The sequence below is a fragment of the Hippoglossus hippoglossus genome, chromosome 1 (assembly GCF_009819705.1).
Source record: "Hippoglossus hippoglossus isolate fHipHip1 chromosome 1, fHipHip1.pri, whole genome shotgun sequence".
NCBI classification, from domain to species: domain Eukaryota; kingdom Metazoa; phylum Chordata; class Actinopteri; order Pleuronectiformes; family Pleuronectidae; genus Hippoglossus; species Hippoglossus hippoglossus.
Window position 1 is genome coordinate 7,648,192 of NC_047151.1, and position 25,252 is coordinate 7,673,443.

At 43.9% G+C, this 25,252-nt stretch overlaps 1 protein-coding gene across 2 annotated transcripts; it reads right to left on the minus strand.

Annotated features, from left to right (window-relative positions):
* Positions 1 to 270: 270 nt before the first annotated feature.
* Positions 271 to 25,225, minus strand: abcc6a (ATP-binding cassette, sub-family C (CFTR/MRP), member 6a). 2 transcript variants are annotated; one of them, XR_004614739.1, is made up of 32 exons: positions 24,619 to 25,225; positions 21,546 to 21,722; positions 21,265 to 21,390; positions 16,383 to 16,520; positions 13,930 to 14,052; positions 12,758 to 12,819; positions 12,490 to 12,621; positions 11,246 to 11,452; positions 9,862 to 10,039; positions 9,464 to 9,625; positions 9,267 to 9,359; positions 8,495 to 8,698; positions 7,968 to 8,114; positions 7,783 to 7,870; positions 7,146 to 7,215; positions 6,931 to 7,057; positions 6,656 to 6,832; positions 6,382 to 6,549; positions 5,960 to 6,146; positions 5,754 to 5,838; positions 5,548 to 5,665; positions 4,800 to 5,007; positions 4,373 to 4,683; positions 3,874 to 4,073; positions 3,575 to 3,701; positions 3,279 to 3,380; positions 3,028 to 3,174; positions 2,760 to 2,918; positions 2,425 to 2,591; positions 2,069 to 2,263; positions 1,015 to 1,715; positions 271 to 965 (listed from the first exon to the last, which is right to left on the minus strand). XR_004614739.1 is itself a non-coding variant. In XM_034594034.1 (31 exons), exons 1-31 carry the CDS (start codon positions 24,658 to 24,660, stop codon positions 1,607 to 1,609), a joined length of 4,536 nt encoding a protein of 1,511 aa, XP_034449925.1. In that variant the 5' UTR covers positions 24,661 to 25,225; the 3' UTR covers positions 271 to 1,606. The 2 variants fall into 2 exon arrangements, 1 of the variants encoding a protein (XP_034449925.1); XM_034594034.1 differs by having other exon boundaries at positions 271 to 1,715.
* Between the last annotated feature and the right edge of the window lie 27 nt (positions 25,226 to 25,252).

Here is a 25,252-nt window from a genome sequence, read left to right on the forward strand (position 1 = left end):
CTTGGAAATAAAGGCAGAATGTTGTGCTGAAATGGAAGATAATGTTGATGGATCACTGCAACTTTAGCTTTGGTGTCTTATTAACCCATGAGTGTTGGGCACTTCTGTGCGCATGACACGAAAAACAAAGAAGCAACCAATCCAGCACCGATGTCATCAATGTTTTTCTTGTGCCCAAGAATTGCCCTTGAGTAGTTCAAGGGCTGAGTTAAAGTATGTATTCTTATGCATTTTGTGCCAAACTCCCTTAAAAAGACACAAATTCACGCATGGATTCAAATACATTTTATTTATCCAGCATGATGTATGGAACAAGACAGTACATTTACAGTAAAATAGTCAATGAAAAATTAACAAGCTTGCTATAAAAAGTATAAATATAAAAAAATCCTCAGAATTTGAAGGAACTACATTTTGTCGTTTGACATAAATAAACTATAGGCTTTCTCTTAGAATATATTGTCTAAACCAGTAAGACAAAAACAGCAAATGCCTCTGCTCTTTGAAAAGTTCATAGGGTTCTTTCCTCGAATCGAGACTAAAGGTCAACGTGGACTATATACAGTCTGACATGTCAGCACCAATAAAACCATAGTGATGTTTTTTTATACTCTGTGCACATGTGTATGTGTGTACAGCCTGAATTTGTGCGGTGGAGGCAGAGAGATAATCACACAAAGATTCATCACCATTGTTTTGAAGAGGCATTCTCTTCATTCATGGTGGTTTTTCACTACCGGCGTCAGGTTAAGTCTGACCAGCAAGGTCTCTATTGACCTTTTTATATGTTTACTTTGACAGAAATAAACAACAGCCACAACATAGTTGGACTGTTGCTAATGCTTTGGCTCAATTCAGTGTTGTCCTCTTTTTCTCTGACATATAAAAACTCCCAATTGGCGTCTTCGAGCTCGGATCCCGAAGGCTGCGAAAACTCACTTCCCCTCGCATTCGCCAGGCTGAACCTTTTGAAGGTTAGTGTGTCAGAGTGTTTCCTCTCCCAGTTTCTTGGACAAGATGGCAGAATAGGTTTCCATCTAATAACAATAACAAAAATTGCCTCTTTCTTGGTATACAAGGCTAAAAAAGTATGAGTAAACGTCAACATTTAAGCCTGAGAGAACATCAAAAATATGCCATGTGCTTTATAAACAGTTACAAAAACTATAAAAATAATATAGCCTCCATTAAAAAAAAAATGAAAATCCTTAATATTTGTGGTACTCTTTCAATCCAGCCTTTGCCTTAAACATTTCATGGAATAAACTGACTCCACTACTCTATATACAATATTTATAGTTTGGAGACTCTCAACAATCGACTGTAGCCTTCTTTTGAATGTTCATCATCTGAAGTTAACAAATGTCTTTTCCTGACTTACAACAGCATGTCTGAGTGTGTGTGCTAAAAAAACAAACAAATTCTGTAGGGACTGCGTCAGCAGCTGCTCTTGGGATTCGTACACAATGCCCTCGTGGAGAGGCGTTCTGAGCTGCCATAAATCTGGGAATGGCCCGATTTAACATGTGTTGGAGAGCCACAGGAGTAAGGTGCCACATCAGCACGCCACATCACCAGCTCCAAGGAACGAGGCTCCAGCAGAGACCTAGACCAGCCTGGCCTCCCGGCACATTCGGTAAAACTGTCCCCGCTGTGCAATGAGGTTGGCTGGAGTGTCCATCTCGGAAATGTGGCCTCTGTCCATTACGATCACTCTGTGGAGCAGCAAAAAAAGGATACAGACGTTTTGAAATTATTGATCGTTTAATTGTTGGAACTAAATGTTAATTTGTTTGGACAATAATAATATTTGTATCTACTGTTTTGTTTGTGAAGTGTCAAATTTAAGATAAATCCCCAGTACATGTTTTTCAGAATCCATACTAATGTCTATCTATGGGTAAGTGTTCAGGTTACAGTGACAGGAAACAGACAAAATCAGCAAACTTACGTTTGAGAATCGGCAGTCATTAAACTTTAGATATTCTACTTGATAAATGTCTTGTCACTGACCAGTTGACCATTTTACCTTTGACTTGATGCATAATTGTCTTGGATTAAAACGTACCTTGTGTAGTCCATGATGGTGTTCAGGCGGTGAGCGATGGTCAGGACAGTGCAGTCTTCAAACTGTGTGCGGATTGTGGACTGGATGAGTGTGTCTGTCTCCAGGTCCACAGCAGCTGTCGCCTCATCCAACACCAGGATCTTGGTTTTCCTCAGCAAGGCTCTGGCCAGGCACACGAGCTGGCGCTGACCCAGACTACACAGACAAAAGGAGAGTTGGAGAGGGACGAGTGGAATCACATATTAGACGGGGACTGATCCTGGAACTTAGTGTAGATCTCTTTAGAATAATTGAACAATGACTGACTTGGCAAAAACAAATAGCTGGTTGTGTATCTGCACTGCAACGTGTCGTACCTGAGGTTTTCTCCTCCCTCGGAGCATTCGTGGTTGAGTTTGTCAGGCAGATTGGAGATAAAGTTTTTGAGGTGAGCAAGCTCCAATGAACTCCATATCTCTTCATCAGTGTAGGTGTCAAAGGGGTCAAGGTTCATCCGGAGGGAGCCTGAGAACAGCACGGGGTCCTGGGAGAGAGGAGAGCAGCTGTTATCCAGCACTGAGCTGTTCGGACCGCTAACAGGATTATTACAATTTGGAACGGATTCTTTCGGAGTGGATACAGATTGAAGCTATTGCAAACAGTTTATATGATGAAAGCCAGGACTAAGTTTTTGTTATTTCTACTGTCATACCTGAGGAATGATAGTAATGCGGGATCTAAGGTCATGGAGTCCGATTTCTTCGATGTTGATGCCATCAATGAAGATCTTTCCCTTCGCCGCCTCTAAGATCCTGAAGATTCCCAGGGCAAGTGAGGACTTCCCTGCACCCGTTCGACCCACAATTCCAACCTGTGAGAAGAGGTTCTTAGTTAGAATTTAAGTATGACATTACGCTGCAATTTGAGTGATCCAGGATTAAGTAAATTTTGTGTGTTTTGTATCACATTAAATGACTCACCTTCTCTCTTTCATGAATATGCAAGGTAATGCCTTTCAGAGCCAACTCAAGGCCTTTACGGTACTGCAGCCCGTAGTCCTGAAACTCTATGGTGCCGGTCTGGGGCCAGGCCTGGGGCAAGGAGCTGCCCTCTATACTCCAACTGGCCTAAATGAGACCATAACAAAGGGTGAGTTCAGAACAGAGAAGACCCTCTCCTGTACATTGTTGGATTCTTCTGTGTGCTAGGTAGTGATTCTATTTCTGTGTACCTCTTTAGCAGTTTCTGCGTACTCGCTGACTCTCTCCACAGAAACGATGTTGTTTTCCACATCGGTCCAGGATCTCACAATCCAGCTCAGGAGTCCAGTCACCTGCAGAATCCAAGACAGCACAGTTTACTTCAAAGTCTTTTATTCATTGCCACATGCAACATGCCACTGGAGGGTTGTTAATACGCTGGACACTGTGTGTGTGTGCGTGCGTGCGTGCATGCGTGCGTGCATGCGTGTGTCTGTGTGTCTGTGTGTGTGTGTGTGTGTGTGTGCACCTAGGTAGAGCCACTTACCTGGAGGGAGTGTGACACAGCCAAACCAACGATGCCCGGGCTCAGTGTGTTTTTTCCCATCACAGAGAGAATGGCAGCAGCTAAGACCACGCCATTACCCACAAACTCCAGGTTGACTGCCAGCCACCTGTGGATGTAACAATGATTTAGTTGTGGGCTGACAAGTTCCAAAATATCTCCTGATTATTAAAACCAGAGGCAGTTTGTTGAACCATTACCATGCTTTTCTGTTAACTGAACAAATTAATGTAAGAATTAAATCGAAAGACTTCATAATTCATAATCACGAATCATCTCACCGGGTGGCCACAAATCGGGGGAAGTAGGAGGTCTGATTGAAGTCGACCCTGTGGTTGGCCTGTAGAATGAACCTGGACTGCTCCCCAAAGGCCCGGATGACGCCAGCGCCCTGCACCGTCTCATTGAAGTGGGTGTAAATTGGCGAGCGGCTCACGGCTTCCAGCCGGCGCAGCTGACAGGATGTGGCGACGTAGAAGCTCTGTAGCCCACAGTGGAAAAGTAAAACACCAGCTTTAATGAGTGAAACCGAGGGGAGCGCTGAGGGCTTTCCCATAATTCATAGTGAATGCATGTAACATCTATGTCAGCAGGTGGGGGAACAAAATACATGTGAAAGGCAAAATCAGAAGGGTTGGTTTTGGAACTCAGAGCGTTCCAATAACACACAGTAATGGGACCCAGCTCTTGGTGGTCCATGTTTAAAATAATGCTCTCAAAGAAAAAGTAAGGATCAAAGTCATTGGCGGGGAGTTTAAACGTCAGGGGGGGGAAATGTACCTGGACGAAGGTGTAGAGGAAGGCGAGCGGCAGGATGATCACAGCTGCGAAAGGCATGGCGATCAGCACGATGATGCAGACCTCCATGAGTTTAAAGACGTAGCTCAGCATCATTTTCAAGCCGTCGGGCACCATGCAGTCAATGGCGTCAATGTCTTTGGCAAAACGGTTGAGTAGGTTGCCGCTGGGCGTGCACTCAAAGAAAGACATGGGTGAGCGCAGCACGTTGATCAGCAGGTCCATGTGCAAGTGGCGAGAGGCGATGATGCCGCAGATTGAGATGGCAACGGTTGTACCAAAGATAGCGATACCTGAACAAAGTGGAGAGACGTTCGATCAAACCAGAGCCAGACATTATAAACCAATGTGACCTGTTCAAACATTTGGAGTGTTTGTCCTTGAGGACTCACGACATTGACTAACTGACCTTGTACAAAGCCCAGAGCCCCAAACACAGTCAGTTTCAGGTCTGTATCGAGCTGAGTGCCGTTAACGATGGGGTCGTCGGCCCACATGCTGAGCCAGTAGCTGTACGCCAGCGAGGCGCCCTGCTGGAAGGCGTACAGGAAGACGATGGGAATGATGATGGCCAAGCTGATTGACTTGAAGTACTTCTTGTACATGTCCAACCTCACCTTTTGCAGAAAAACACAAAAATACTTGTCAGTCTCAAGGAATTAAAGGAACCTTTTGTTTGTCTGTGTGTCAATATCAAATCTGTAACGACTGAATGACTTATATTTGGTGTTGCCTTTCTGGTCACCAGATGAAAGGAAGTCTAATATTCCTTCTCATTTTAGCTCTATTTTGTTCCCTTTACTTCTGAGGAAAATCTGTCTCTTTAGTTGCTTAAAGCTAAATTATGTCCACCAGCTATTTGCTAAATGTGTTTGTTATGTGATGACGAGGAAGTGTTCAGTTTTTTGTTTTTTTTTTACTGAAAAAAGCTACTTGCTGCAGCCTAAAATGTTTTGAATAACTGAGAGTAAACTAAAATATATAAGTTGTGGCTTAGAAAACCAAAAAAACAAGGCTAGGGCAGCTGTAAATCAGTAAGGATCTGAGGGGAACTGCAAAGTTGGATGCTAATTCTCATTTGAGTCATTTGATCTAATTATTAATATAAGAATATTGGTTACAGAATCTTTATGGGGAGAAGCTATTGTCAGACTCACCCTTCCAGTGTGGGCCTTGTCAACCACGGTCAACTTGCCCAAGTCCTCTGGTATCTGTTCCTGGTCCGTTTCAGACACGGGCTCCATATTCTGCAGGTTGGTATTAGTGGTGTCACCCCTGGAGAATGTGGAGAAGCCAATAGTCAGTCATAAAAAAGATGCTAGGGTTGCCACACAGCTTTGTGACACTTTATGCATGCAAGTACCCGATGAGCTGCTCCTGGGACAGGTCTCTGGAGAACGGCATGAAGTCGACCATGCTGAGGCGAGCGTTGGACCTCCTGGAACCGGCTACAGGAAAAGGACATGTTCAATGCACATGTAAGTACACTTTACTCTATTATATAAAATTAATGATAGTGCAATGAACATGACAGTGTCTTTTGAATTTTGTGCTGAAACGTCTCCTCACCTCTCTGTATGGCGCTCTCTTTTCGCTCTGTGGTGTTGGCAAAGGTGTGGATGAAGTCAGCAAATGCACCGTGGCGGCTCAGGAGCTCCTGGTAGGAGCCACTCTCTGTGATTTCTCCATCTACCATGACGAGAAGGAGGTCGGCCTGCGGCAGGAAGCTCATCCCATGGGTCACCAGGATGCGGGTCTGCACAGCAAGCCGCACAGGTCAGAAATATAGGATGTAAGCACAATCCAACACTAAATTTAAGCTTTCATAAAAAACTAAAGTGTCAGCAAAGTGGTGGCTTCCGTGCGATGATAACAATAGCACTGGACTTGTGCTTGTAAGTGGTTTAGGTGTCATAAAACCATGTTTTGGCTCTTTGCAGCTGAATTGTAGAGGGTTAATTGCACTGTGCAGCTTTTGTTACATGCATTACCTTGTCTCTGAGCACTCCTTTGGGTCCAATGACTTTGTCGAAGATGTGCTGACCCACGTGTGCATCCACAGCAGACAGCGGATCATCCAGCAGGTACACGTCCGCCTTCCTGTAGACAGCCCTGGCCAGGCTCACCCTCTGCTTCTGCCCACCCGAGAGGTTCAGTCCCTGCATGACCAAGATTAGGAGAACATTTCAGACATAACTCAGATGATTTTCAAGACGAGAAAGACTTTTTAATTGTTTATTTTAAAAGAGAAAAACATTTGCATACCTTCTCTCCGATTTCTGTAGAATCTCCAGCAGGAAGAATGTCCAGATCTGGCAGCAGAGCACAGGCTTCCAGCACACGGTGGTACCATGTTTTCAGCTTCTCACGTCCAAAAAGGATGTTGTCGTGGACCGTGGCGTTCTGGATCCACGCCTGCTGTGGCACATAAGCCACGGAGCCCTGTGGAGACAGACGTCCAAAGAGAGACTGTCAATATTTATTAAAATGTAACCCGCAAACTACGAATAGATCTTGCACATGGGACATGAGCTCATCACCTTGACAACGACCTGACCGCTTCTTTTCTCTGTTTCTCCGAGCATGGCGGACAACAAAGACGACTTTCCACTGCCCACATGTCCCACTACAGCAACAAGGGAACCTCGTGGCACGTGGATGTCGATCCTGTCAACAAGGACGGGAATTATTCAGTAAGTGTCTCTTAATTTTATTGATTTAGGTTCTTTTTTTTGTTCTTTTTCACAGCTCTTACCTTTTCAGACACGGAGGGCCCTCTGCAGACCAGCTGAAAGTGCCGTTGTTGATCACCACGTCTTCCCCCTCTGAACGAGAAAGAAACACTGAGTGAACTCAATACAGCCTGCAATAAACACTAAAGGAAGAACAGGTTCTTTCAACCTGAGCGACAAACAAACCTTCAAAATAAAATTCCTCCCTTGAAGTGACTTGTCAGAGAGCAGTCTGGGCATAATTACAAGAGAATTTGCTTAATCATCCAAATTACAGAGCTGTTGCTTTTTCACGAGCTGTTTTAGGAAGTGTTGACAGATTACAGACACAGAGCGCAATATGTTTTTTATTTCTCTATAAATCATACGTCTGAATTCATGCTCTGATTTACGATCACCCGCTAAATGGGAACATCCTATAATTAACGTGTCTACCAGTCAGGCCGAGACCCAGGAAGTGACAGTGCACATGAGTGCACATGGGCTGTGGTGCTCCACAGATATAAACAGCAAAATCTTGCGGGCTGCTTGTATCGATTATGACAGCCCATGATTTCAGACAGTATAGGAACCAAATTATGGAAATTGGTGACACTAAACAGTGCAGTATATTAGTTTATTCATGCAGTGTAATAGTTTATGCACGGGTGGGGCTCCTACCACAACTCAATGGATCCTTTGAGACATTGTCAACTTTCAGTTCTTCTGCGCACAGGTACTTTCCCAAACGTCTGAGTGAAACCACAGCCTGAAACAGAGTCAGTGGTTAGTTAACTGACCTGTTTGCTGCAACAGGAGAAAACATCTCAGAGCAGTCAGTAGAATTTATGTGAAATATTACCCACCTGCATGCTTGTGCTTATTGCAAATGGCAGCTGACTGAGCGGCGTCTTCAGGATGTTGATCAGCGCCATCGAGACAAAGACCTTCTGTGCGTCGAGGACGTTTCTTTCGTCCAGCGTCACGTAGACTCCAAACATGGAGAAGGCGATCTGAGAAGAAAGAAAAGATGCTCAAAGTTAGATTTACAGACAGAATGCGTATAATAATAATAATAATAATAATAATAATAATAATAATAATAATAATAATAATAATGAAAACTTTATTTATATAGGCCAGTACGTCGCTTAACAATGTTACAAAGTACTTAACAAAGAAACAAGTAAGACAAACAAAGACGGACTTTGGAACTAGAGCAGTGCAAAGGACAGAGCTATATCAGGCTTTGGGTAAACACACATGTTAGTACAATCAATGAACAACTGTTTTTTCTCTTTTTGTGCAACGAAGGTATCTCTCTCTATGTATACCTCTGTCAACTTTGGAATTAGTTTCTTTATCAGGGGTTCTTTCAGTTTCCTGCTCTTACCAGGAAAGAGGAGGAGTTGAAGGAAGCAATGGAGATGGAATAAAGGATCTGAGACTTCTTCAGAGCCTCCAGCTCCTTCTCTCTGTAGCCCAACACCTGCTCCAGGAAGGCCTTCTCCCAGGCGTAAAACTTCAAGATCTTTATTCCATTCAGGATCTCGTTCATCAGTCTGATGCGGCCGTCCATGAACTTCATCTGGATCTCCTGTTGACCACAAAGAATGTGTTTTTCAATTTTCTTTTTACATTTTATGATTGAAATAAAATATCTTAAACTGAAACTGGGTTACAGTTACCAATTACCAATTAAGACGAAAGCAAATCCATACATTTGTGAACATGGGTTGGTCTGCCCTTGTTACAGCTACAGTTTCCTGAACATCACAGAAGTTGTTTAATTCAGCAAGAATTTACTGCCTGTTACATTCTAGTGATTTTTTATGACAAGGAAACAACAAAGGGCCAGGAATGTGGTCACTCCGTTGAAGCCAACGTTCGATTAAATTGGCATCCAAATTTACAGAACCGTCTGTTGTTTTGCCAAAGAAATGAAAAATGATGTCTTCCTACTGCCCACCCTTTCCTGTCATTGTTTTTCAAATGTGTTATATGGGGCAGACATCAAAAGGACAAGGGAGAATGTACCATCCAGGCCAAACACCCACACTGCCCTTCAGCCACTATCTAAACCAGCTGTGGCTTCCCTGACCCAACATGCCAGATGTCAGCCTCACTGGAGCGAAGGAGCAAAGGATTCCAGTAACAGCTTTTACCTGCAGCTTGCTCCTTTTCTTTGCAATGAATCCGTTGAGTGGAAAAATTAGGATGACAGTGGCAATTCCTGCCAAAGCCGACGGGCCCAGATGCTGAATAAAAGAAGGGATAAAAGCACGTCAAAGGGCTTCTGAGTAAAATGCACGCATTTGTGCATGAATGGGAGGCATTGTGAAGATACTACACTTGGACATACCTGCCAGAGGAAGAAGAGACAAAGAGCAATCTCAATAGGAGCCAGCCAGACAGCATTGAAGTACACCACAAAGTCCATGAGCTTCTGAGTGTCTGCAGAAACCAGATTTACAATCTCGCCCACGGTGCACGTCCTCCTGGCAGCGCTGTTTATCACCAGAGACTGGAGTGACAACAAAAGAGACAAAGACGTTTAGCCCTCAGTGCATTGTGTACAATATAATTTGACACCCTCATAAAGGTTTCCGACGATCATACATCTTAGGTGGAGAGCACTTAATTACACTCTGCGTACAGTTTCCAGTCTGGAAGCAAAGCAGGCTTTTTGTTTTTGCCAATTGAGACATAATTGATGTCACATCTCGAGGTTACATGTCTTGTGGACGCAGATCTACCCACCTTCCTGTAGACCAAGCCCATAACAGCTGTCTTCACCCTCATTCCCACTGTGAAGCAGGCGTACATGTACTGATGGTTGAAGAGCGACTGGAGGCAGGAGAGCAGGAACATCAGGGTGGCATAGAAGTAGCCTTTCCACAGCGGGGCGTCTTCGTCTCTCATGAAATCCAGAAGAAGACTGAGGTAGAGGAGAAGCAGATGGAAACAGGTTTATCAGAAGCTTGAATATGTTTTTACAACATTTTGGTTTGACCCTTTAGTGCACTTTTGAGTCACTGCCTTTACTTTATCAAAACCTTATGTGATTTTCCCTGGAAAGCAGCGAATGATACCAATCAAATCAGATGCAGGCGGGGCTTTTACCCTGTCAACACAGTTTTTTGCTGTGTTTTTTTCATTCAATCTGGTTATTATTTGACTTTCATTGTGTGTCTTAAACCAACGGCCTTGAGCGCTGCTGTGGCTGCTGGCTGACTGGTCTGCACAAAGCAAGCTCGGGTTGCACAACAGTGCTCAGCCTGTGGCCGTGCTGCCCTCACACTTGGCCAGCGGCTCCCTTATTGTGGTCCAATTGCTTTGCTGCCATTTAGAGCCTCCTTTCGCTCTCCGCCTGTCCTCCGTACTGGAGCACAGAGGGCTGCGGTCTCGTCTACTTTTCTTGCTCACAGCTCCATGACCATAATTAACACTTCCACTGATTCTGTGCTGTGCATCAACAACAACATTCCAGTCTGGCCAGAGGGACGGTGTGGAGGGTGGCGGGTCAGCCGTGACCTGTTTTCACTGCTGCCAGCCTCTGTTGTTGTTTGGCTGTCGGTATAACAAATCGTTTTAAATAGAAAAATGAAGGTGACATATCTGGAGTTTCTTCTGCAACCATGTCTATTTATCTATCTAGACTGTGGTATCTTGGGGTTTCCCCCCCACAATCTTCAAAACCCATGTTTCTATAAATTATCAAATATCATATAAATTGAATTGGACAGTTTCAGCTAAAAAAAAAACCCACTATAAAATCCTTTTTATACTCTAGCCTGGAGTGCTGTGCATCCAGGAGCTGAGGTTTGGAATACTGGCTGCAACTTCCTTAATACAGAGTATGCAATGCCATTTGGTTTGTGGAGCACTGAAAAAGTTATATGTGAAAAACACTGCAACATTTCTTTCCAAATATAATGACACGGTTACGTGCTATACTTTTGAGCAGTTTTCTTAAAATTGTCTAATAATCAACTGCCTGATTTCTGTCTTTGTGCTAATCCCAACAATATCTATGACCCAAAAATTCAGTAAGAGACATTTTTGGGGGCCTGAACCTTATGGAACTGGGTTGAGGTGCAGCTAAGCTAAGACACAGAGAGCGCGCTCCCACTTCATGTCTCACCTGAGCACCTGTGGGATGGCGAACATGAAGGCATCGTGGCATATGATGCACAGGGTACCGGTCAGGAAGTATGGACCAAACTTGCGGGCCAGTGTCCTGAGCAGGAAGAAGCCGGAGCTCTGCTCCTTCTGCAGCTTCCTGAGGAGCTGAGCCTGGTCTGGCAGTCTGCCCCCCAACGCCACACCCGACGCCAAAGCCTTCTCCTGCCTGCCAGTGGGAGAAAACGCACAAGTAGTTAGAGACAAGACTTCTGTGTCAGAGATGCCCCGACATGCTTCTGGGGCCTTTCAAGTCTTTAATGTAAAACACATTTTGTAAAAAAAAAAGAAAGGGTTTTATTAGCCATCACTGATGGACTGAAGAATCTGCCAGCAGCAGTAAAAGACATAATTTAATGACATAATAACTTAAAGGCAGATCTTCAAAGAACTGGCTCATGTTAACAAGCTTTGAAAATGACACAGGGCTCTTGTCTTGACATTAGGGTCCAATGTGTCCTCAAGCGACTCCTCTGGACCCATTTTCTGGCCTCGAGTGCCTCTGGTAATGAGACGTACCAAATTCAATCTACCGCAATCATGGCTAAGTCATGCTCTGCTTGGGTCATTAATTCAACTAACACCATGTAAACGTGTGACCGCGTCGCAATAAAATGGAATTGATGCTTTGGCTGTTAAACCATGACAATAGTGAGAGCTGTGTAGTGGTTAACAAGCTCGTGTCAAAACAGCAGGACATACGAGCCAGAGGAAACATGGAGGACAACGTGTGCACGCCCTGCGCATGTTGTTTCCCTGTGAAGTTTGGTCCTCTGCCACACATTCATGTTATAACTCTAGGCTAATACACATATAAGATTAGGAAGCCTATCACGGGGGATTAAATAAATTAAAGGTCAGTTTGTTCCTCACGAGGACACAGTTATGTTATAACTTCTGGAAGAGGCTTTTTAAAGTCTGAGAAAATCAATGGGGTTTTGATGTCTTCAGCGTAATCTCTACACTTTGGAGTCTAAAATTTCACAAGAGAAAGTCTGTGTTGTAAGAGTGTGTTAATCACACAGGGATGATGCAATTAAATGCTACTGTTTGCACTGTGGAAATGTAGGATCTTTTGGAACTTGATCTGCACCGGGGACAAAAGGTCTGGATGTCTCGACCTCTGCTCTTTCGACTTTGATCAACACTTAAATGCTGGGATTCACTTTGAAACCATCAGACATCAATTATCAGTTCAATTCTCACTTTTGAAGTTTGGCACATTCCGCTGCCCAGTCCTGATGGAGCTCGGACATGATCTTGTTTGAAGTGTCTTCCTGCCTCAGGGTCCACAGGTCCTCTGCTGCCAGTGGGTTGCGATAGCCCTTCACAACAAGCCTGCAGAGGGAGCACAGCGATGATTCACGCTCAATCGTCAAACAAACACGCATTTTATTGTAAACAAGCACAAACTGTCACAGTAATGAGTCAGCCGAGGGCCTAAAAATGAGAGGGTTCTGAAGAACCACCTTACCCAGTGAACCACCAGAAGAGGATCTTTGACAGGAAAGAAGCATCTTTCACGGGACAGGGATTCTGCAACAGATTAAAGACCAGACTCACTGTTGTTTTCGTAGTAAATCTCATGACACTCAGAGGCGTTCAAGAAACACACAAGCTTCAGCGAGGCCGTCGGTTCGTGGTTGAATGCTGCACTTGTGAAGGGGTCAAGATTGAGAATGCTGATGTGCACAAACAACGCTGTACAATCAGGTGGTCCATTGTGGGGAGAAGAGGCCACGAACTCCCACACGACAGAATAAATAGAGCTCAGTGTTAGCACCGGGCAAAGATGACGTTTTGAGGTCTGGTGCAGACGGCAGCGGAAATGTGTCATCACAAACTCTCCAACGGGTGGACAGAGAGACAGACGCACACACGCCAGATACACAGAAAGTTTGTGCTCTCACGCGTACTTTATGCCGTTCCTCCACCCTGCCACCCCCGCACGTGGTGTTTGCTCTCTTTAATATGAGCACTCTTGCCCTTCATCCCCTCACTTCCCCTCTTCCTGTGAGTAACTCTAACCAGAGCATGGGGCAGAGAGGAGGTGGAGGAAGAAGAGGAGCACGCAGCGAGGAGCGACCAATGGGTGTGTCCATCACGCCAGACTGTGGCTTCTGCACCCACAGCCTCCCCGCCGCCCGCCAAGAGTTTGTAAGGGACTTTTCCAGCTATTTTGTTTATTACCGGGGAAACAATACACCGCACGTCTATTTGATTGATTAGAAAAAAAAATGTCATCCACCTGTCAGCTGCTCTGCAACAGTACCTAGATATTTTGAGGTTGTAGGGTTCTTGTCAGGCTTGTGTTTGATGGGATCTGTATTAAATAAGGGCTGACATAAGCAGCAGTCATGATGTTATCCGATGCGGAAGTGAGTGAGTTGTGTTGATGGTATGCAGGAGAGCAATGTCAAAGACAGATTCACACCCTGCATCCACAGTCCTCGCACAGGAAGCTAAAGTGGTGAAGTGAGAGAGAAAGGAGGGAGGGAGGTGAATTACTCATCATCATTTCCTCCAAAAGGGAAAAGTGTCCTCACAAAAACAAAGCTGAAACCACAAGACAGTTGCTCAGGCATTTTTCCATCCCTTGTAAATGGACGTTTTTGACGGAAGTGGGACACATTCTCCTCTGCCTACCTTTTCCAAGACTGTTTTTCCCACTGGAGGCTGGTCAGCAAAACAGCACAGGAAGAGCTGGGCCAGCTGGATTGTGAAGTAGGAGAAGAAGGCGAGGTATCGTACAATGTCTGAGGCAATGCCCTGTGGAATAAGTAAGAAAACACAGAATAAGAAGGCTGCAGTAGAGTCTGAAAAAAGAGTTCTTTCAGTTTATTTGCTTTAAACTATGCCAGACTAGTTTCGTAAATGTGTTTTTTATGAAAAATATTAATTGGCCTCATGGCCAAGCAAATGCCAAAGAAAAAATAACATTGAACTTACATCCAGGCATAAGGTTTTCAACTGGATCAAAATGTCCTTTTATGTCTTTCAACAATAATTAACAAATCACACAGCATCCTGTGGCTTCGGGTGCAGATCCACAACGCCATTAGTTCCACTTTATGTTTTTTCCCATGCTTGTGCATTGTACAGCACAGGATAGAGTTTATACACCGAGATCACAGACACAATAAATGGTATTTTGGACGTTTAATCTAAATCAGAGTGAAAACCCAAAGTCTTTAATGGCTTACTTTATATAAATGAAGCGATAGTTAAAGCTGCCTCTCAGTCACGCTAAGCGGACGTATCTGTAAATAGGGAGATTGTGGTTTTACAAACCAGCACTCTTACTTTCAATCAAGGCAACAGCTGTGATATTAACCACTATGTGACTTTTGTGAAATGTCGAGCTGCTGTGTTATTCTTGACGTACAGAAACTGCGGGCTCTGGCAGAGTCATTGTTTACTACTGGGTCAACACCCCTGCCACAGCCAGCCTGTTGTGCAGCCGTATGGGTACCCATGGAAAGCAGAGCCATGGTAAACAGTAAAATGAGTTTCTCTGAAAAGTGTGGTGCTGTGCTCAGAAAGGAGATATGAAGGGTACAAATGGATCCGGCCACACGCTGAAAAAAAAAAGGGCCAGGATGGTTGGAGAGTGGTAGGGAAAAATGTAGGTCAAGTGACCAAGAATGGCCAAGGGTCCACAAATATGAACTTTGTCAACTCGAGCCGTCAACACAGCAACGTGAATCACACACAGAGAACTGCTGACATGTGCTGCATCATTTGTATTACAACATTACAGCACCTATTGTTAAGCATATGCATATTTACAATATGTATATGTTCAAATATATAAAAACTACTGACAAAAAGTGTTGTGCTATTTTATAAAATCTGAAACTGGTTGGGATACGTGAGGAAAGAGTAAAATGGGGGCTTAAAAGTTTACTTTGGTTTCTAAACTCTGACAAGAGTTAGAAAAACATTTTGGGGGAATTTGGAAGTTAGATGAGAAGATCGGTACCACTTTCATCACTGTACACAAAATATATAAGGTAACACAAGCAGGTTGTATCAGCTAACATCTAGTCTGTACAACCGTAACAAAATCCACTATCCAGCACAGTTCATTACTCGACACATTATATCTTTAATCTGTAGGAGAAGGTGAAAAAAAATCCCTGCTACATTGATGCACCTGCCTAACAATAGTCTGACACATGACGTTGCATGAAATACATTATTATTGCCCGTGAGGAGAAGAGGTGGCTGGATGGTATTATGAGCTGAAAAGTAAAATGAATGAATGATATGGATCAAGACGTTAATATTCAATACGGAGGAGAAATACAAATGTTGTCACGTGTGTTATGGGGGATGTGCACGTGTGGTTTTACATCTATGTCTACATTCCAAAGGGTATTATGTGTGGATGCATAGATTTCCATCTGGCTGTGTTTACAGCAGTGTAGGCCCATAAACACAGCGCTGACGTTCCTCTGGTCTGACCCTGGGCAGCCGTGTCTCACCAGCAGTTATCCCAGGGCCATCATTACTCTCCCCCAAGCAGTGTGGGAATGTCACACCGAGGACGATAAAACAGAAATATGGATGTGTGTGTGTTTGTGTCTTTTTATAGAAATGCAAATGCGACTGCCCCACGGCCCTGTGTGCGCTTAAATAGAAACTTATCCCATGCAACAATGATTGCAGTGTCTGACAGGAGACACAGGAAGAAAAGGGAAACTTAAACACACACAGGCTTGACCAGAATTGGCAGTGTCATCCTCCAGCACTTGGTTAACTTTAGGTTACCCTGGTTCAAATTGGGGGATGAAAAAGAAATGCTTTGCTGACACAGGGATATCTCCAGTTTTGCGCCTGGAGTCTTGTGTCTAGACTATGGGTAGAAGTAGACCTGATTAGATATCCCTGCACACCGTTTTGACACTGCAGGTTCAACGGGTTCAAAACTGAAAAACACACTTTGGCTGCAACTTATACCTGATTTACGATATAGAGGGTACTTTTGTGGGGCTGTAATATACAGCAGCGTGTGTTATTATATTGCAGATTCTATTCATGTTAAATCATACAGCACAGTGTTAATATTACGTCTTAATAATAGGCTAACTATATACCTCGTCCATGGCCAGCTGGATCTTCGCTCGGAGAGGCACCAGGGAGCAGACGACAGCCAAGACCCAGAACAGGAAGAGGAACACCGAGGAGCGACAGCCTCGTATTCTTTCCAACTGGATGATGCATAAGGCCAGAATCTAGACAGAGACACAGAAAGACAGAAAGGACTGAATTAGAGAATTCACATGAGTGGTTCTTATTTCACAAGAGAGGAAATAAATCTGTCTCGGAGCCAGAGAGCAGAGCGCCAATACTCCACTGACAAAAACAAGGACAGGAAAAAAAAAAAAACATGATTTCCAAGTAGTAAAAGTCCTGAAGTAAATTCACACCAAATTTTTTTTTTTTCTTTTTCTTTTGTGAAGAATTCTTTCAAAACATGAAGTAACTCCAGGGAAATGATGCCCCAGGAGATGAAGCACTAGCTCCCCTGTATTAGCTGCCAATGTTTTCAACAGAGCAGAGAGGATGGAGTCAGATTTATGCTGATCTAATGTAGGCGATGGTGGTTTTAAGAAAGCACTTGGGTTTCTGGGATTCCCCTGGCCGCAGGGACAGATGTGACTTGGCAGACTTCCGCCTATAAAGAAATGCACATGTATAGTGTGCTGCGTACCCTAAACATATTGCTCAATGTTACTATTTCAGTTAACAAAGAAGATAGAGCGTATATAGTGTTTTTTTCCCTCATTCAGTGGTTCCAGTTATCTGTCTGTTGTCATAGAAATCCTGCGTCTGTTATTGAACCTCTGTAATTGGTTCCTCTTTAAGTGGTCGGCCAAGTGAGACGTCACTTTGTCATACTAGCTCATCACCCAGTGGCGAGATTGCTGGTTTAGGCATAATAATAAGAAACATATTGGTTACTATGGGATGAGGCACAGCATCGTCCTGATATAAACTACAGCGGTCTGGTAATTATATAAGTCTTTCCAGTCAACAAGCTGATACACAGTAGGTGGAGATGTGTACAAGAGGCTGGAAATCTCTCTGGTTGATATAAACAACATCCAGGGTTCCTGTTTACTCAGTGTTGTGACGATTTCATTTTTTTGTTCATTCACATTTCCCTCATACTTCTTGGCAGTGCATCGAAGGATGAATGTAGATAGTAGGCCACTCTGCAGTCATACATATGGGGAATTTAGAGTCCCCAGTCCACTCGAACGTCTCTGGGATGTTGGAGCCAAAGGCACACGAGGCAGAACATGCAGACGGCAAGCACGTGATTGTTTAGGAATTTTCTATGTTTTAAGGGTGAAACATCCTAAAATTACTCTATTAGCAAGTACTTTCATATATTATCACCACAAAGTTGTTATGTTGAATGTGATGGTAAAAGGTGCTTGTTATTCATGCAGCAGATATAAAGCAAGATTTGTATTTATATGAATTGTTTGTGTCTGAACAATGAATCAAGTCTGATATTCATTCTTCTTTTTGCTTTGCTTCGGTCCCCAACACCTCCTAACTAAATACCTGACTCTTCAGCTCTACTGTGTTCAGCAGCTTGTCTTTAACTGAACTGTTTGGTGGCGGGCAGGTAGTGGTGCTGGGGCTGCAGATCAAAGACAGCAGTGGGACATTAACTTTTTGGGATACACACAATGGGCACTCTAGCCCCAAAAGGTCTAAATGAAGACTGATTAAGGTCTGATATTACACCATTGTTGTGACTTTACTTCATCTATCATGAGTCCTGTATGTTCTCTCTTGTTTTCTCTAGATATTTGTCTACACATCCACCTGAATGTTGATCTGTGGTGTTACTCTGACTTTAACATGTAACCAGACAGAGATGCCTTTAACCTGTAATGTAATATCAGCGATGTGACATGAATTGTATATGTGAGTTTATATTTTATATCTTGCATACGATTTTTCTATTTATTATGATATCTAATGTGATCTAATGTATATATTCTGCATTGCTGAAACATCACGATGTTTGTTCAAAATGGATTGTGGGTATTTAAGATGGTGGCTCTTTGGGCGTGCAGATTTTCTCTTTTTCAAATGAGCAGTGGTACAGAAATCTTAAAGTGGCATACTGGGAAACCAAAAACAAAGAGCTCAAAGACACCAAAATACTCCAGAGAACTGCTTTACTAGCAGCTTTGATATTTAAATGAACCAACAGCTCTTTAGGTGGGGCCTGGACCTCAGCTATACATTGCCAGAGTCTCTCCTATTATAGCCCTATGCTCTGACGTGCCCTATAGCTGTAAACCATCAGCCTGTCGGTTTGTACAAGTCCGTGGGTGGAACTAAGAACTTTCTGTTCCGGACTTCTGGGTCTTTGAGTCCGGATGTGAGGAGGTTGAGGCTGCATCAGCCCAAATACAAACCTCTACGTAAAGTAGTGAAAGCAAATGTATAGCTGACCCTGGGTCAACCATACATTTCCAGTGCCCCTCCTATTATAGCCCTGTGCTCTGACTTGCCATCTTGATATAAACCATCAGCCCGTCGGTTGGAACGAGTCAGTGGGTGGAACTAAGTCCATCACTCAGCCCCAAATCAAAACCCTACCTTATAATTACATGGGTGTAATGTGTGCAGCGCTGGGGAAGGAACTGGAGCTTTACGTAATGTTATTGCTGATTATAGTCAGTGTCATGTGTGTACTTTCAATGACTTTCATCGCTAGTGACCATGATTCCTCCTGTGGGCTGCCTGACTCAGGCAAAATCGTTCCCATACATCAGCCCGAGTCGAAGGGCAACAAAACAAGTTGGTCGAAGCAACAAGAGCACAGTGTTCCCGGACTGCACCCAGAGAACGGCTGGTGGTGGGTGGCTACAATCAACATCCCGAAAATTATATGCTTTGATAATAAAGATAGATCTGGCCAGTAGATTCAAAGATTAGCCACGTGCTGGTAGTTTGTTGTCTGGCCCTCGGGAGTGATTAATGACGTCCTTAAAATAAACTTTTTTTAAAAATGTATTCGTCTACACAAAAGGCGTCTGAGATGTATTTTTACCCAAACAAGTGCTGGTATTTACTCAGGAGTCTGAAAAGACCACAGGTGGGCCAGGCTGTCTGACTTGGAGAGGGAGACTGTGCAGGACCTGTGCTGGGCTGCAGAGAGAGGGAGCTTTGTGAGTGAGGCTCTCCAGCTCTGTGGGTCAGCTTCACAGACTCACTGGACTACAGCAACCCCCCCTATCCGGGCTGAACTGCATTGTAATTCTTAAATCACTCCTGCGCAGCATAAACATGCATTTCAAACTTGTCATGCCACCCATGTTGTGAGCTGCGCCCTTCTTCTGTTTGTGCTTACGCATCATTTAAGCATCATTTAAAAACGAGTGGGGTCGATGCTCTCAGAAACATTCCATCAACACATGCTGCTGAAAACATTTCTTTGATTGCACACTGGTCCTTATCTTCTATAAATAATGATCTGTAGCCCACCTCACACACCAGCCTGATCCAGGTGGTGGGAGAATATTCTGGTTTGATTCAAGATGTAAGGAGGGGGAAAAGGCAAACAACAATTGTAAAAATTAAAGACCCGAGCAGACAGAATAAATATGTACTAGTTCTGAACAGATTTGGAGCATTTTAGTCATTTGAGCTGTTGCATATAGTTTGGGTTTATTTTATTTAAGTCTAAACCTCGGGTTCTTATTCCAAAGTAACCTGGATGAGTGTTTTGCCCTTTTGGTCTTTTCTCTCTTTCTGTACAGGCAGTGCAATTAAACACCTTAAATACAGTTTTGGTCAGAACAATGGCGCTCAACAGAAGAAACTGGCGTCAGGCCCAACAGCATACCTGTAGAACCTTTAAAGGCTGAATCTCTCTGTGTAATTAGGTTAAACATACGCTATGACTGCGAGTCATCACCATTGTATTCAGCGGTTTTGTGTTGTTTAAAGATAAAGGCTGGAAGAGATTCATATGAAGCTCATTCAAAGCACATGATTAGTCAATGCGCACTGAGCGACACAGCTGCTGCATTAATGGGCAAACTTGACGCAAGCTCTCGAGCGGACAAGCAGCAACAGCCAGTGCTCCCAGCTGACTGACTGGCCTGTAATCTGTGATGTGGGGTAATTATACAAAATCATGCTGAGTTTTAGCCTGAAATATCCTGATTTATGTAAATATTGTCTCTTACTGACAAAGCACCTAAACAATCACATTTAATTGCACTGGAGCTTTGCATATATGTACACTGAACCACATCAAACAGTAATTCATGTCACTACATATACTGTATATTCTGTACCCTGGTGAGTAACGGTCTAAGAAAGGTTTTGTTTTACTGTGATGTGTACATTGCCTATAAATCTGTCCCTGTTACGCAACTTTGCGCCTCAATGTCTGGCCCACATACTGCACGTGCGCTATATATTCTTTCATGTGTCTGCACATTGACATGTGAGCAAGCAGAACTCACGAGGAAATATGCCCACGTCTCTGTTGCCCTGAGCAACGCGCGCGGGGGGGGGGGGATGTTGAAATGTGTAATTTGGGCTGCAAATCAATGGCCATGGTTGAGACCTTTTTCATACAAGAACCCTAAATACATTTAAGTAAACTATTGTACAGTTGCATAAATCACTTATAGTCAATGAGTAGGATGAAAGCACAGTCTTGTTTAACAGCTAAAAGTGGAGAGTTATGGTTAAAGCCCTGTAACATAGTTGGCTTTATATCACACCCAGTTTGATTACAGTGGTATCTTGAATGTGCAGTTTTCCTGTTCTTTAATAGTGTTAACTCTATACACATACATTTTAGGCCTGCATTATCTTATTGAAGCCACTGCCTACGTTATCTTAATGTAACGTAAAGTCATCTGTATCCAATTTGGGCAGATATATGCAAATGTGTGGGTAAATGCTAGTTTAAGGAACCACAGTATTTACCACAGTCATGCTGCGTATGATGGGGCTCAGTAGGAAGACCATGTGCTGGTGGATCTCCTGACTCCTCTCCAGCAGAATATAGAAGAACTCCACGAAGCCGAAGGAGGCCAGCAGGAAGCCCAACACCTGAACAGGACAGGAAATGAATGAGAATCTGATTGGAGGATCTCACTGGACGTGCCGTCACATTTGCATCTGCATTTGCACATCTGTTTTCATTTATGTGAATAAAAATGGACAATACACACTGAAGAACGGCCAAAGACTGTGTGAAGTCTCACCATCTTAGAGGAGCAGAGGCAGGACATCTGAATCCGTCCACGGTCATGGCAGTAGAGGTGGAGGCAGTAGAAAGGGGCCAGAAACCACAGGTAGATACAGGGAACCCACACCAGCACCGTGTTCTGGAAACACTGAGTCAGGTCCGGGTTGGCCGTGTACCACGTTCGATTCCAGTCCTACAACAGACACAATGTAAGAAAAGTAAAAAAAAAGAAAGAAAAACCTGATAAAGAGAATGTATTCATGAGTCTGGAATTGAGGTCAAACTGTGAGATTATATTCATCATCATGAAAGACACAGCTGGCGAGAGCTGAGTCAAGAGAATCGAGACTTTGTGCACGTCCTAAGTTTCATCCATCAAGGCAGTGGCAAGTGAAACCACAGTACGTTTACAGAAAATCTATCTGGCCCCAATCCTGAGAGAGTGCGAGTTGGAAGAAGCCTTTGTTCTGCTGAAAAGAATCAGTTTTCCTCACTGTGTCTCTGACCTGTTTCCTAATTTGAGCAGAACAATAAAAACTGTCAACACATTAAACAGTGAGGTCAAGGATTATACTAATAACAATAAAAGCCCACGCATACGAGGTGTGTTGGGCAAATGCTGCCAAAATGTGTGAGATTACGCAACAACAGCAGCAGCAGCAGCAGCAGCGGAACCAGGATAGGTCATCTATTGTTTTAAAAAAGAATTCCAGGGAGCTAAGTGACTTGTTGTTGTTGCTTGTCTTGTTTATCACCTCACTGGTCTAATGAGGGGCAGGGTGTCTGGCTGCACTAACAAGAATGCCCTGCGGAGTCGCCACAGGAAGTGGTTTAAAGATTCAAGTATGGCAGAGCAGTCTGGCCCCGCTGGTAGACTCCCAAATTGGATAAGGGAGAGAGAGGCCACAATTGGTGGCAGCTGCAGGATCATTATGCAACAACCGTGCCAACATCCACGCAGCGAGTGAAGCGCGGCAGGTGAGATGTTCACCTCGCGCTGACTGATGCTGCTGCACGTCAGGGCAGCGTGTCTCATCATGAATGGTGATTAATACAGGTTTACCATCAATGGCTGCCGCGCTTCCATCCACAAGGCGTCTGAATCATTGGACTTACTGTCGCCAACCCGTTTGAGTTCAAATGAAAGCTTGTCCCAACTCCACCACAAGTAAAGCACAGGTATTCCCACATAAATCCTTATAACGTAGCTGGTTATGGTTATGTAATAAACTTGCCATTTTGCACATACTGCACAGTAGAGTGGTCTCTGTGAACGCTGATGCACTGCAACGTGTTTAAGTGATAAATCTCTTGAGAAGCAGTGAGTGGGAGGCTGTTTTTCACAGACCCCTCTGACTCCTGTGGTCAGTGGCAGGCAGATGAACACGGCACTTTGATGCAAGAGATCCAACTTGTCAAACACACTCTGGGCTTTTTCTCTTGTGCATTTTGCTCAGTGCTTACCCTGTTTCTCACCCTGGGTTGAAATGCTGGCAGTAAACTAGCAGATGCCAGCAGCTTGGGCACGGCAAGGTGTCTATTTTTACCTGACAAACACTGTGATGTGAAAGTTGAGAAAAGAGACTTGTACTTGTACGGCGAATCTGCTTAATGTCCCCTGCTTTGTAATACCGGCCTAATAACCCCCCTATAACGCAAATCGTGCTAATAATAAGGCTAAATAAGTGAAATCTTCCACCTTGTTTGTTAGAAAAACAGGACTGAGCAGCATTATGCACCAATAGTATTTGTCATGTAAGAACCAAGGACTCTGTGATTTTAGAGAGCATCGGTCCCTCTCCTGACACTTTCACCAAGACCCTGACCTCTTGTTTAAATAACAGGATGGATTGGTTAAAGGTGAAAGAAAGTAAATGTGCTGTTAGCTCCTGGACTGAACATGCTTGAGTTCCGTTTTAAAGCCATATAATCCCACAGCAATACCCCACAGCTGTGACTAATGCGTCAGCAGTGACGCCTCACCTAAAGTATGCAAAAGGTTGATTACCGCCGCTAATAACTGATAGCTTCGGCGCCGACCAGAGGCAACAAAATCTTTTTAAAACAGTCCTCGGCGCTGTTTAAAGGATGTTCTGTGGCTAAGAGCATCGCATCTGCACTTTGAACTTTCAGGGCAGAAGGATGATTCGCAGTTTACTTTCACTTTCTCGACAATGGCTGTTTTGCAGAGGCAAACGCAGCGCCGCAGCTGTAATGAGAAAGAGAGGGAGAGAGGAGCCGGTGGGGTGAAGGGGGCGAGCTGGGATTTTGTAATTTTGGATTTACCAGCTGGATCGCGGCCATTCGTCTATTTTTTTCGAGCCGGGATTCAGAATGTGGAGGTTTGCTGATATACAAGTCTAATAAACCTGTCCAGCTACAGCAGCTCGGCTCAGTGTGCCAAAGCCTGACTGTTAAGCATCTCATTGGGCTGAATCACAGGGCAGAGTGACGGTAAACACAACTCAGGCATAGACCAAAGTCTCCCAGTTGGATTGGCTTGCTAATGAACTCCGATTTGTACATGGTGCAAACAGATAAGTTCAGTATATCCTATGCTGAGTTTCTTTCTGTGCTGCTGCTGAGTGCTGCCAGCAAACATTATCTACCCCCACACAAGTTAAAAAGTTGCAATCTTATTGTTTACTTAAACTCTCAGCAGGATGGTAAAAACCTGTTGAATGCAAATATCAGCCTAGTTGATGGTCAAGGACCCTGCATGCTAATGTGGCTAACACTAATACTATATTTCATCGAATCATATAAATTGTCAAAATAAAACATGTTAATAAGACTAAGCAAGCAAATAATCAGTGTAAAGACGTTCAATTTCCAGAAACAATTTGTGAATGATTCAGCCTCAGAAAGACACAGTCAAACATTTACATAAACATTTAGTCATTTATAAACATTACTCTTAGCCTAGGTGACATGAGCAACAACAAAAATCCACTCTATATAAACTTTATACACTTAAACTCACTATCACTGGACTGGATGAAGGCTTTACGCGATCTGCTCATGACAGAAAAAGACAAACACAGTAAATAAATGAGATTCCAGGGTCAGTGAACGCATCACAAACTCACCCACAGAGGGTCCAGACCACTGAGTCTGCAGAAGGCATCCATCCACTCGCCCGCTCCTTCCTCCCAGATGTTCCACTTGCTGGGATTGAACAACCCGGCTTCTGACGCTGGGCAGCACACACACTCAGCACCAGTGTGTGTGAGTGTGTGTGATGGTGGGGAGAAAGAGCAGTATATGTGTCCCTATTAGACTTTTCCTCTCTTACTAATGCTGATATTTCTCGGAATTAGCTGCGTCTCTGTCTGGGTGGCACGCTCTGTGTTTATTAGTGTGCGAGAGTGTGTCTGTTAAACTTTTCCTTCTCCTTTAATAAACCATCTTCTCTCAATGAAACTGTTTCTGTCTGCCTCGCTGTTTGAACTGCTGCTGCCCTGAGATCCTCTGTCCTTCTGACTCTCACTCGGTCTGCTTGCTGTTTATGAGTATGTCTCCTTGTTGGGTGGGTGGAAATATTTCTCCCTCTCTCTCTCTCCCTCCTTCTCTCTCTCTCTCTCTCTCTCTCTCTCTCTCTCTCTCTCTCTCTCTCACTCTCACCCCTCTCTTCTCTCCCACATCTACTGGATTTCGATCAAAACACCACAGCTACTCCCCTTAATGGGATGACAGTCGCACACCCAGACACACTCCTCCCAC